The sequence below is a fragment of the Arachis hypogaea genome, chromosome 3, assembly GCF_003086295.3.
Source record: "Arachis hypogaea cultivar Tifrunner chromosome 3, arahy.Tifrunner.gnm2.J5K5, whole genome shotgun sequence".
Taxonomy (NCBI): Eukaryota; Viridiplantae; Streptophyta; class Magnoliopsida; order Fabales; family Fabaceae; genus Arachis; species Arachis hypogaea.
In genome coordinates, this window is record NC_092038.1 from 35,005,259 (window position 1) to 35,018,502 (window position 13,244).

At 37.1% G+C, this 13,244-nt stretch overlaps 2 protein-coding genes across 2 annotated transcripts; one reads left to right on the plus strand and one right to left on the minus strand.

The window, feature by feature from the left end:
* Window positions 1-7,034: 7,034 nt before the first annotated feature.
* LOC140183412 (serine/threonine-protein phosphatase 7 long form homolog) lies at window positions 7,035-8,250 on the minus strand. Its single transcript, XM_072231826.1, has 2 exons — window positions 7,611-8,250; window positions 7,035-7,357 (listed from the first exon to the last, which is right to left on the minus strand). The coding sequence occupies exons 1-2, from the start codon at window positions 8,248-8,250 to the stop codon at window positions 7,035-7,037; spliced, it is 963 nt and encodes a 320-aa protein (XP_072087927.1).
* A 3,075-nt stretch (window positions 8,251-11,325) lies between these two features.
* Window positions 11,326-13,029, plus strand: LOC112776133 (uncharacterized). The gene has a single exon (XM_025820159.1). The coding sequence runs from the start codon at window positions 11,326-11,328 to the stop codon at window positions 13,027-13,029; it is 1,704 nt and encodes a 567-aa protein (XP_025675944.1).
* Window positions 13,030-13,244: the final 215 nt, after the last annotated feature.

A 13,244-nucleotide genomic window follows, 5' to 3' on the forward strand; every position in this document is an offset into this window, starting at 1 on the left:
AAATAGGCAAACCCAAACAATTCAAACATATGCAAATGATGTATGCCTGCCCTATGGCTGATGATATCATCTGTCGGTTATATAGCCAACCCAACATGTCCTGGTAGCTAACCATTAGACAGAAACACCCCTTGCGGAGCAAGTAGGTTTGAGCTACAACCCCCTTGCTACTACCCGCTCAGCCCAGAGCCAGTGGAACAACCACTACTGCGGCTACTACCCAGGCGGGTGTTTAACAGCTCAACCTGGAGCGAGTGGATTCACCACTACTGCCGCTACTACCCAGGCGTCACAATCTCTGACCTGGAGCAAGTGGGACGAACCACAACCCTTGCTACTGCCCAGGTATCTTAAGCATTAACCCGGAGCAAGCGGGACGAACCACAACCCTTGCTACTGCCCAGGTATCTTAAGCATTAACCCGGAGCAAGCGGGACGAACCACAACCCTTGCTACTGCCCAGGTATCTTAAACATATATTCATTCAATCTCAATTCATATTATCAATCCTCATTGTTATCAAATCTCAAACATTAACCTGGAGCAAGTGGGACGAACCCCAACCCTTACTACTGCCCAGGTATCAGAGTTACATTCATTCAAAACTCCATAATTAACTCATTTATCATAAACATCCTTTTCCGTCTCATACCCGGAGCAAGTGGACAACGCCACTGCCTACTACCCGGGGTTACACATCACATTTCAACATTTTCCATTATTATCCATTCAACACATTCATTCATTAATCATATATGCATTTATACTCAGCCATAATCAATAATGGCTTTTCCGTGACCCGGCAATAACTCAGCCATCCGGCTCATGGTTCAATCAAGAACCAGCCATTTATCAATAGATATAGCCCTTCGGCTCATGGCATACACGGTACTCCTACCGTCATCCTCCATATCTCATATAATCATCGTTGATCACCATTGATCATAACTTTTCCCCTTACTTCACTCGCAAGTTACCACAACCCCTAGTTCCTTTCTCATTACTAAGCATATCATAATGATTTAATACATAACGGGTGAGATCGGAGGCTTAGAAGTATGAGATTTGGCTTTTAGAACTCAAAAATCAACTTTGGGATGAAAATAGGGCCACGCGTACGCGTACTTCACGCGCACGCGTGGATGCCCACAAAGCTCATCGACGCGTATGCGTCATACAGGACGCACAGATTGAAACACAGCCAGACGACGCGTAAGCGTCAGCCACGCGTACGCGTGGGTGCATTTGCGCCCCAGGCACAAAACTGGCACAACTCTGGCACAACTCTCGGGAAAATGGCTGGGCATTGGGTGCAGCGCATCGACGCACACGCGTACACCACGCACACGCATGGATGGTGCCTTTTTGAAAAACGACGCGTACGCGCCAAGTGCGCCTACGCGTGGAGGGTCATTCTGCTAAAAATTTTCTAAGTTAAAAGCTGCAGAATTCACAGATTCAACCCCCAATCTTCCGACGGACATAACTTCCTCATTTTAAATCGTTTTTCACCCGTTCTTCAAACAGCAGGGACATCCCGGATCCAATTGCATTTCTAAACAGATTTGGTACAAAATAGAGATCCGTAGTCCAAGTTATGTCCCGTCAAAGTATGCCCAAAAACCATATTTTTCATACAAAACCACAAGGTGCCCTTTTCAAAACAAGCCATTTTCAACCCTTTTTAAAATCAACCAAAACATGCTAGTTTCAACCCTTTTTGAAATCAATCAAAATATACCAAAATCAACATCAAGCCTCCTCAACTCATACATTAATACTTTACCACGATGCACAAAACCGCCATATAACCATTTTTACCCATTTCAAACAAATGGCTAAATTACAAACACATTAACATGTCATACATCTTTCCTCATCCCAATTTCCAACAATACTATTTCCAATCAATCATCATTACACATAATCAATATTATACTCACTGTCACATGGTTTCACCCACAAATCAACCTTAATCATTTCTCAAGTATATACCACAACATACATATCTCTTATGCATCATCATACCATCAAGGCATCAATAATCATGATCACATATATGACCACATAACATACCTCAACCAAAACCAAACATACCTCATCTATACAATTTCACCCAAAATTACCAATTCCCACACTTCAACTCCTCAAACCTCATTATTCAATAACCAACCCAATCATTCATATATTCATTATCTAAAATCCATCCAATCACTTGTGTCATCATACAATGCACACATCAACTTACCTTCCTTACCTCTTACCGGCCTCCGGCCCAAAATTTACGGCCTCTGGCCCAATTTCACAATTTAAATGCATAAACCACAAATCAATACTCATTACCCAATACATCAAATTTTCAATACACCAAACATACAAGGCCACACAATTCTCAATCCAATCATTAATTTTACATTACATACCAACTATGCATATTAGCACCAACCATTTACACAATCCAAACTTAATCCTAGGGACATCTAGCCTAGGAATTCTCATCACACCACACGGTACTTAAATGAAACTTAAACTGTACCTCTTGTAGCCAAACCAATTGAGCCTCTTCTTTAGAAGTCTCCACCAACCTTAGTCCCAAGCCTCACTAAAGTTCCTCAAGCAACACCAATCTCCCAATTGTGCACCAAGATCATCAAATGCACTAACATAACCAATATCACATACATACATCAACCTAGGGCTCATAAAATGACAAATTACAAGGGTTTGAGCACTTCTTACCTCAGCCCATATGAAATAGGGATAGAACCCACTTGGAATCCATGTTGGAGTATCCCTAAACACCCAAAATCACAAGATTTCAACACTAACTACCCAAAAACGTATAACAGTGGGGAATTTCAAAAACTGGGCAGAGATGAATGGAATACTCACCACAAAACTTAGATAGAATTATAGAGGATGAAAAGAGCGACGCGTGGCCGCAAACGGCTCGTCAATCGGAGCTCCGTAGCTCAAGTTATGGTGATTTGAAGATCAAAGAGAGTTAGGTTTTCTCTCTTCTCTTCTCTCTTCTCTATTTCAACGCCCCAACCTCTCTTTTAGGGTAAAATGAGCTGAAATGCTCATAACTAATGTTTATATATGTTGGGTCTTGGGCCCACTTAGGCCCAGTTCACTTATTTTTTTTCCGTTGGCTCAATTTTGGACCAAAACCTTTAAGATTAGCGCTCTAAATCGCACTTCAAATATTTCTACCTCCCCTAATCATAATTCCTCATTTCTTAATCCTATTTACTCATAATCAATTTTTTTAGCTGCAGTACCAGACAGGTCTCAGCCGGTACTCCCGGTCAAAATTTCACTGCGCGCTTTTACGCAGAAAATTATGTCTTCTGACTCGGAAAAATTCACTGAATCCAGATATCATATTTAAATCATCAAATTCCAATTGCCAAATCTTTCAACCATATTCGCTCCTACTTAACTCATTATTTAATTAATTTCGGTTAGACCGGGTATTACATAACTATTTTTTCCTTTTAAATTTCAGACACCACAAACTCAAAATCACTCACTGTGAAAAACAACTTTTCAAATCGTGACTTTATTCAAAGTTAACAACGATGCTAACTATCTCATATCAGTGTCATTATCGAATCATCAGAAATTTGGTATCAAAATTATTATAATCATCAGCTTACATACCTTATTCGGAGGATAGCCCCTGTTTCCAGCATGAAAGTGAGAGAGAGCGAGAGAGAGAGAGAGAGAGAGAGAGAGAGAGAGAGAGAGAGAGAGAGAGAGAGATCGAACGTGAGAGAGAGAGACAGATGGAGAGAACCGTAAGCGAAGGAATTGATGAAACGGTGGCAAGGCTTCCTCGTCGACGGTGAACTTGACGCCAAGCAAGAGATTGACGCGGCCAAATTGGGTGAACTGACGGGAGATTAAGGATTGAGAAAGGAGGAAGGGAAAATAGTTGTCTGAAGGATTGGATTTGGGTTTTATTTTTGTTTTTTTCTTTTAATTAGTAGGGATAATTTGGTTATTTCATTTAGTTTAGTCTCTGTATTATATTTTGAACGATATTTTATACCAAACGCAATACTGAGACTTATTTTAATTCTTGTCTCTCTGTCTCTGTCTCTCGGTCTCTGTATCTCTACCAAATGCTACCTAATAGAATAAAGAAGGACTTCACATAATCATATCTTTTTTCATTACATGGAACATACAAAATACATAAGGCATATGTGCTTTTATATAGGCAAAGTTTCATACTAAAAGTTTATGATTCTACTAGCTTCTTAATACACATATTTATCCAACTTTGTTTTCTTACTTTGACTATTTAAATAAGTAACTTCTTGTAATTTCTAGCACATTTTAAAAATTTGTTATTAAACTTAGTCATCAATCTTAAAATTTTCAATGCACTTCATAATTTTTTTAGTATTTTCTTAAATATTTTTGATTTAATTTTCTAACAAGATCTTCTCAAGATAAAAAGGGTGATAACCGTCCCCATTCTAGATCTGTTTAAAGCAGAACAAAATAACAAAGGTTATGCTAATGTATCACCCAATCATTGCTATTTTTTATTTAAATTTTGCAACTTTACATGAGGGGCATGATGATAAAGGGAATCAGAAAACCCCAACTTTACATAGTGAGAAGCGGAATTGTGACTTTCAATTTATTTTCTTAATATTTGTTTCAATTAGTTCCCTCTTTTTTAACTATGTTTACCCTTATTTCAATTAGTACAATAAAATATCTAATTAATATTAATGGGTATTTATTAATATTTTTTTATTGTCTAAAAAATATTATTTATTTTAAATTTAATTAATACTAGTGAGTACTCATTAATATTTTTTATAGTATAATAATATTTAAATATACGTTGTAAAATAGAAAAATAAGGGTAAATATAATAAAAAATGAATAATAAATTGTTGATAATACGATGCAAAAAAATTTATAATATATGCCAATAGTAAAAAAAATTATTATAGATATCCCATAAAAATAGATGATTTTTTTATATACAAAAGATATTATTTTATTATTTATAATGTGTGTTTAATTATTTTTAGGTGGCAGAATATGATAAAATTTGTCGAGAAATTAGACAAATTTTTTCAAAAAAAAAATTGGTTCCTGAAAAATAAAGATGGATGAATTTTTTTTAATTAAATCTTTTTATTTTATTTCAAAAAAAACTCCTATTTTAATGCTATTAGCTGTAACTCTATTTTAATATTTTTGTTTTTTAACTTAATTTATTTGTTTATATCTACGTATCTGTTGCAAGAGAATCTTAAGTATAACATATTTTTAAAATGTGTATATTTAATTACGGTGCAACTAGGTATTTATCAAAATTCATCTTTTAATCAATCATCATCTATAAAAATTTAAACAAATTGATGTAATAATTACTTTTAGATATTTTCTCTCAAATTTCTCTCTCATATATTTAAATTTTAAAATTATATCTCGTTAAATTTAGAATATTTAAATTTAAGATTAAACTGAATAAAAAAAATAACAAACTAAAATTAGAATTAAAATAATATTATCAAAATCAATTTTTTTGTTCTAACTGTGGTATATAATTATTTGGGCAATTTACACATAAAATGATTGAAGAAAACGTTTACGCAAATACAACATTGACGATTTCCAGACGCAAATGCAACAAACGTAACTATATATAATCCGCTACACTCTGCAGCGGAACTTAATTGCACGTAATCCACTACAGGGTATCGCGGATTACGTTGAGGGCGGGGTTACTCATAAACCGCTACATCCTGTAGCGGTTTATGACCAAATGGCTTTTATGCATAATCCGCTACACCCTGTAGTGGATTATGAGTATAGTGGTGTTTATATGTTAGGGTTAAAAACCCATGATGCCAAATGCACGAATTGATACAAAATATAATCGTCATTCGCATTAACTCGTACAAAAATAATACAGGTATAACTACATAACTAATACAGATATAACTGTCACAAGTCGTTAACCCTAACAGAAAATAAATAAGTTATAATTCATACATGGATAACTGTCAGAAATTAAGAGAGTCGGACGCTACTGCTGGTCACCGTCAACATCATGATCGCCTCCGAATGGACCAAGTAAGTGCGAGTCTGTGCCACATCGAATCGGACGCCTAACCCTAGCCGCTCGCCGATCTCTCGCGCGGAGCCTCCTGTGCCCCAACTCCAAATGCAGATGGTGGCGTCCCCCCATCCCGAACCAAGTGTCGTATGGGCTGCCTGCGGGCTCATTCAAGTCGACCGGAAGTTGGGTCTCAGGAACATGGATCTCAGGAACCTGGGTCTCAGGCATATCTGCTGGCTGTGGCCTATACTCCGTAGGGTCTGAAGGGCCGCCTGGAATCGGGCTCTGGTACTGATGAACGTCGTCACCCCGTATGAACTCACCAAAATCCGCATAGAACTGGGGTCCATACAACTGATCGTCGAAATCCATGGTGAAAGAAGTGGTAGCAAGATCGGCTAACAGCTGTGTGCACACCCAGGTAGTACCTAAGAGCAAGATACGTGGGTAAAAGGTGTACCACCCATACTAGCCTCTGCGGTGCCACTAGCATGAGTGTCTGTAGGGTGCTGACGGGACGATCCTGCCTCGTCATCGTGGTGGACGGGAGGTGCTCTTCCACCACGAGCAGCCCGTCGTCTAGCAGAAGATCGACGAAGGCGATGATTTGCCTGGCCTCCGTCATCACCACCAGTCTGCTCCTCCTGCATCCTGTCGTATAGCGAGCGCCAGTCGCGATCAGTGGCACATGTACCGATGCGTCGTCTCCGCTCTAAACGTCTGTTATTCGGCATATCGGACGCTGGAACTCTAGTCGATGTCTGCGACGACCCTCTGAGTATAGCATCGTCCGGAACCTGGGTCGGCCTGGGTCGGCGAAAGCAACTCCTAGTGACAGAATCCTATGTGCAACACGGTGCCACCAGTCCAGGTACTCAGGAGATGGACCAGGATCAGGAACTCTCTGGACACTCAACACAGAACGAAGTCACTCGTCCTAATGCTGATGCCATGTCCTATAGTAAGTGGGGAACCATCTATCTCCACCCCTGCCGTCCTTACTATGAAGATACTCTATGTTGAGCGCTGGCTCAGGCAAATGCTGTATGCCCCCTAGCTGTGGGAAGACCCTGTCAACCTGATGCCACTCAATAACTGCAAAGTAGATCAGGTTGGTGACATCCCGCCATAACCGGCTGTGCTCCTCGGTCAGTATCTCCGGATGGATGACTGCCAGTACGTCAAGCGAACCATAAGGCTCCCACACAATCTGATAGACAGGAGGCAAGGTCAGCATTATACCAATGTATTCATATAAGTCTGAAAAAAACAATTAAAATAACAACAAACAAAAACAAAATACTTACATCTCGATGAGTCAGTCGATCCAAAGCTAGACGATACTATATAATCCGCCGTTCCTTCCCATCAGAAGAGGGCAAATATGTGGCCCATCTGAGTAGCAGAAATAGCACATAAGTATGTAATTTCAAATATATAACGTAATGAACTTGAAAGAAAGAATGAATTAAAGTATACCTGGATGCCAATGAAAAAGAGAAGGCATCAAAACCCCGCGGCCTTAGTGTAGAAAACTGCCAAAAGATCCATGACTGTAGCAACTGTAGGGGTCCAACCCAGCTGCCCATATCGTCAAGTCTCGCCACAAAAGGCAACCAGCGAAGGGGGACTCGATTAGCACTCTTGTCCATGAACAGCTGTATCGACAGAAGCATCATAATATACGCGCGTGCATATATGCGCACGGTTTCCTCTGAAGCATCCGCTTGTAACATTCTGAACCGCTCATGAAACCATGTGAAATGGACTGTATATAACTTTCTCTTATCCGGCGGTGGAAGCTCACCAAATAACTCCTCGAACCACTCCCATGCCGGCCTGGCCCCCTCGATGTGCATGTGGAAGTTTGTCATGCACCCGGAAACAGCCTGGCCATCCATGGGCAGCTCGAGCTGGTATGCCACGTCCTGGAACGTGATAGTACACTCTCCGAATGGCATATGGAAAGTGTGGGTCTCAAGCCGCCACCTCTCAATAAATGTGCTGACCAGAGGTTCATCTAACCAGAACCAATGCGCGTTCAGTCTAGCCAGGTGGTACAACCCAGCCCTCTCTAAGTAAGGTATGATCCTATCATGTAACGGCATATTCTGTTGCCTACGGACGCTATACACACATCGGATTGGCTGCATTTTCAGAAATAAAGAACACCGGCTTAATTTCTAACAATAACATCACCAACCAAACTATAGCTTGTATTTCTAGTCTTAAGCTACTTGGGTTTTGAAATTACTAATTTACCTCTCTACCTTGACTATTAAATGTTAGATGTCAAAGTTTATATTTCAAATTTTCATTTACAAACCAAAACCTAAACTAAGTCTCTATCTATCTAATTAATGAATTACTTCCTTAATATTGAATAAAATATACATTTATTAAAATAGTGTTTGGAAATACAGACACTTACCTCTACATCGATGGTTCCGGCTACGTGAGCAACGCCGTCGAGCCGGTACAACCGCCGTTCATCCTCAATTCTTCCAAACTACTCAAATATTTTAAATTTTTTCTCTCTTCTCTCTACTTTCTCTCTCTAACTTTCTTTCCAAAATAACTCAAATGATTTTCGCTACAGCCTCATGCGGTATATATGGACAAACCACTATACTCATAATCCACTAAATGGTGTAACGGATTATGCATAAAAGCCATTTGGTCATAAACCGCTACAGGGTGTAGCGGTTTATGAGTAACCCCGCCTTCAACATAATCCGCGATACCCTGTAGCGGATTACGTGCAATTAAGTTCCGCTACAGGGTGTAGCGGATTATATATAGTTGCGTTTGTTGTATTTGCGTCTGGAAATTGCCAATGTTGTATTTACGTAAACGTTTTCTTCAATCATTTTATATGTGTAAATTGCTCTACTTATGTACCACGAGTAACAAACACAATTATACTTCGATTAGTTTTGGATATGTTAACAAAGTTATTTAGTGAACAATCTTATAATTTTATGTGTTAAAAAATAATTACTGCTTATAAAATACGAGGACAAATTTTGGATATGTATCAAAAGAATTTTGTGTGTTCTTATTATGTTAGATAGATGTGTTTTAAAATAATTTATGTTAATAAAAATATAAATTTAAATTTAAATAAATTTTAGATATTTATTAAAAATATTTTATATTATATTATTATTTTAAATGTGTTATGAAGATATGTAAAATCATAAATAATTAATTTGACTATTAATTATTATACTCATATTTTCGTTTTGTTCAACAATAAAGTAACCTCTTCTCGTGCATGGAGAATTCATGTGTACGTTATACCGTCATTTTATTTTATTTTATTTTAATGAAATAGTAGTGCAAAAAGAAATAAAAAAATTTAATGTTTATTAGTGAAAAAAAAAAAAGATATGCAATCGATCAACGAAAAAAAGGAAGATGCATTTTGTTTTAACAAGAAAAGTTATGACAGCGACAACACAGTAATACCACAGTGATGACAATGACAATAACAATTATAATAACAATAAATAAATAGAAAAAGAAATAAAAAAAAACAAAAATTTGATGCAAGAAAAAATAAATGAAGCAGAAAATTATAGACACAATGACAGCAAATTATTGATGATGTTGACCAGTATATTAAGAAAGAAATAATGAAAGATAAAAGAAACAAAAGTAACTGTTTTATTTCCAGAGAGGAAGTTAAAAAAATTTTAGTTAATGAGAGTTAAATTAAGGGTAATATGTTACCTAAAAAAATATGAAAGTAATTCAATCAAAGAATAATCAAATAATATTATTAAAATAAAAGACTGAACAAATGTTAAAAATTAAAAGATGGATAACATTTCAATATACTCTGAGACTTTTTTTAAACCGATTTTGTTTAGCAACATTGATTAGTCGTCACAACAAATATTATGGGAAAACAAATTCAATCTGCTATCATATGTACATTATTGAGAAGAAAAACTGCTATCATATCAAAATCTGTGTTATAAAACTTACATCACAAATACAATCATGCCTTATTGCCTTATAACTTAAATAATAACCAAGTCTATCCAAGATATCAATTCCCTTCAACAGAACAGAACTATGAGCGACTCAGTCGTGAAACTTGTATTAGCAATGGCTAAAGCATATTGTATCTGTGTTAATGACCTATGCATTTTGTTCTGTTTTCCTTTTGAAATCTGGCACAAATCTATTGGCTCTCTGGATTCTATCCTCATTTTTATTAATAACAGTCTCAAGACAAAAATATAAAAATATTAAAATGATTATTTTTCTATTGTTTCAATACCTTATAGTTTATATAGTATTTTAACGTGACTTCCATTTCTTCTCAAACATTTAGAGTTATATCTATAGATTGCAATGATTCCCTGTTCCTAACTATATATTTTGATTTTCTAACAACAACATATACATTTGAAGCAGCTTTCTTAAAAGATTCCCTCTCTCTGGTGCTGCAAAGTTAGGGTTTCCTATGACCAGGTACACTACCCTTTTCATTTCTTCAATTATTGCTTGTTGTAATTTCAGCTCAGGTATTAGCAGTTGTCAACTTCTGCTTATTCTTCATGTGTTGATTTTGCTTGATTTCTTGTTAGCTAGTTTTAAGTTTGTTAGAATTTGAAATTCGGTTACTGATTAAGCATTTTGTTACTAGCTGATTCTGTTTTCTGGTTTAGCTTCTTGGAGCTTAGTTAGTTTTCTGCTTCTTTGTGAAGTATGAGGAATCATCAATATTGAAAGAATATTCAGTTTTCTGCTACCGAACTCAAGATTCTGATATACTCTTTTGCAATATTTGATATTTCTATGCAGCATTTCACAGTGGGAATTGTAGTGGTGTGGGTCAATAGAATCTTTTGATCAAAGAAACAATAGTGGAGTATTTGGTTCTTCAGCATATACACTATCACAAAGTATTGGTAGAGTTTAAGACTCCCAAAAAAGCTATTCAAGGTTTAACCTTCTACTTCTTTATTTATTTATTATCACTGTTAAACTATTGAGTTTTATTTTATCTTTATCTTTATCTTTATTTTCTCTGTTAAATTATTATGCATGCTTATCTATACTTACTTATGTATGCTTGTTTGTGTAAACCATTCATAGTGAAAGTATAAATTATATTGATGATAAGATTTATTTGTTGTGGTTTCTCGTTGAATAAAAAAAATTAAAAAGTGAATATTATCCCTTCGATATGTAAGAAATTAAATTCATTAATAATGAAAAACCAGAACCGAAGCTGGATGTATGATAGAACGTATGATCAGAGGCGGGGTCTTAAACCCAGTTTTATTAAAGGGGTAAATGAATTTGTGGATGTGTGTACTAGAACTCATGAATTTCTCAGAGGAGGTTTAGTTAGGTGTCCATGTGCCAGATGTCAATGTGGGACGTTTAAACAGTTGATCGACATTAAGATTGATCTATATACTCATGGGTCTAAACCTAATTATTGGGTTTGGACAGAGCATGGAGAAGAGATACCCACAGAGAATCAGATTAGGATAGAAGAAGATATTGAAAGTAGCTCTGAATTAGGTGGTGTTACATGGGAAGAAAATTTTGATCGTTATCATGAGATGGTTGTTGATGCTTTGCAACCTGAGTTTCACATGTACATGCAACCAACAGTGGAGGAACCAAATCGAGATGCCAAGAGATTTTATGACCTCTTAGATTCAGTTAGTAAACCCTTGTGGGAAAATTGTATCCATTCACGATTGTCACTTGCTAGTAGGATGCTGAGTATAAAATCAGAGGGAAACCAATCCCAGGGATCTTTTGACCAGTGGGCAACTTTGTTTAGAGAAATGCAAACAACTCCAAATGAAATTCCTGCGAATTACTATGAAGCTAAGAAAATTGTTTTCCAACTTGGGTTTAAGGAGGTTAAGATAGATTGTTGTGTCAATGGTTGTATGATATATTACAAAGAGGAAAAAGATCTTAGACAATGTAAATTTTGTGGGGAGCAGAGATTTAAGCCTAGGAAGGAAAAAAATAAAGAGGTGCCATATAAAAGAATACATTATTTGCCATTGATTCCAAGGCTACAAAGGTTGTATGCATCAATGAGTACTGCCCCTCATATGTTGTGGCATCACCAAAATCGCAGAAATGACGACGTGATGACACATCCTTCCCATGGTGAAGCATGGAAACATTTTGATACCAAGCATCCTCATTTTGCAAGCGAACCGCGTAATGTTAGACTTGGACTTTGTTCTGATGGGTTTTCTCCTAATGTTCATTTTAGCACACCGTACTCTTGTTGGCCTGTTATAGTTACCCCTTATAACCTTCCACCTCATATGTGTATGAAAGACCCTTTTTTGTTCCTAACGTGCATCATACCCGGAAAAGAAAATCCCAAAGCAAAAAGTGATGTTTATCTTCAACCATTGATAGATGAACTTAAAGAGTTATGGGATGAAGGCGTCCTAATATACGACATTCGTAGCAAGAGAAATTTTCAGTTAAAGGCTGCATTAATGTGGACAATTAACGATTTTCCTGCTTATGGAATGTTATCTGGTTGGAGTACGGGGGGAAGATTAGCGTGTCCAGTATGCATGGAGGATACCAAGGCCTTTTGGTTAGATTATGGCGAAAAGAATTCGTGGTTTGACTGTCACAGGAGATATTTACCTGAAGGTCATCCTTATAGGCGTAATAAAGTTGGTTTTAAGAAGAATGTTGACGAGGATGAAGAACCTCCTATTACGCTTAGTGGCGAACAGATCTGGGAAAGAGTTAGACACTATCCTAAAATAGTTGACACAGGAGGACAAGTGAGATTGAGCGGATATGGGGTGGAACACAATTGGACCAAAAGGAGTATATTTTGGGATCTCCCATATTGGAAAGATCATTTGGTTCCTCATTGTTTGGATCTAATGCATATTGAGAAGAATTTTTTTTGATAACATAATGAATACCGTTATGGATACTGAAAGAACAAAAGACAATGAAAAGGCAAGGTTAGACATGGCTGTGCTTTGTAAGCGACCAGATTTGAATTTGGTGCAGGTACGCGAAGGTCATTGGGCAAAGCCTAAGGGCAACTATGTCTTGACACTCCAACAACGAAAAATCTGTGAGTGGTATGACCCTACTATGCCTCAGGGAATGCGTAGAC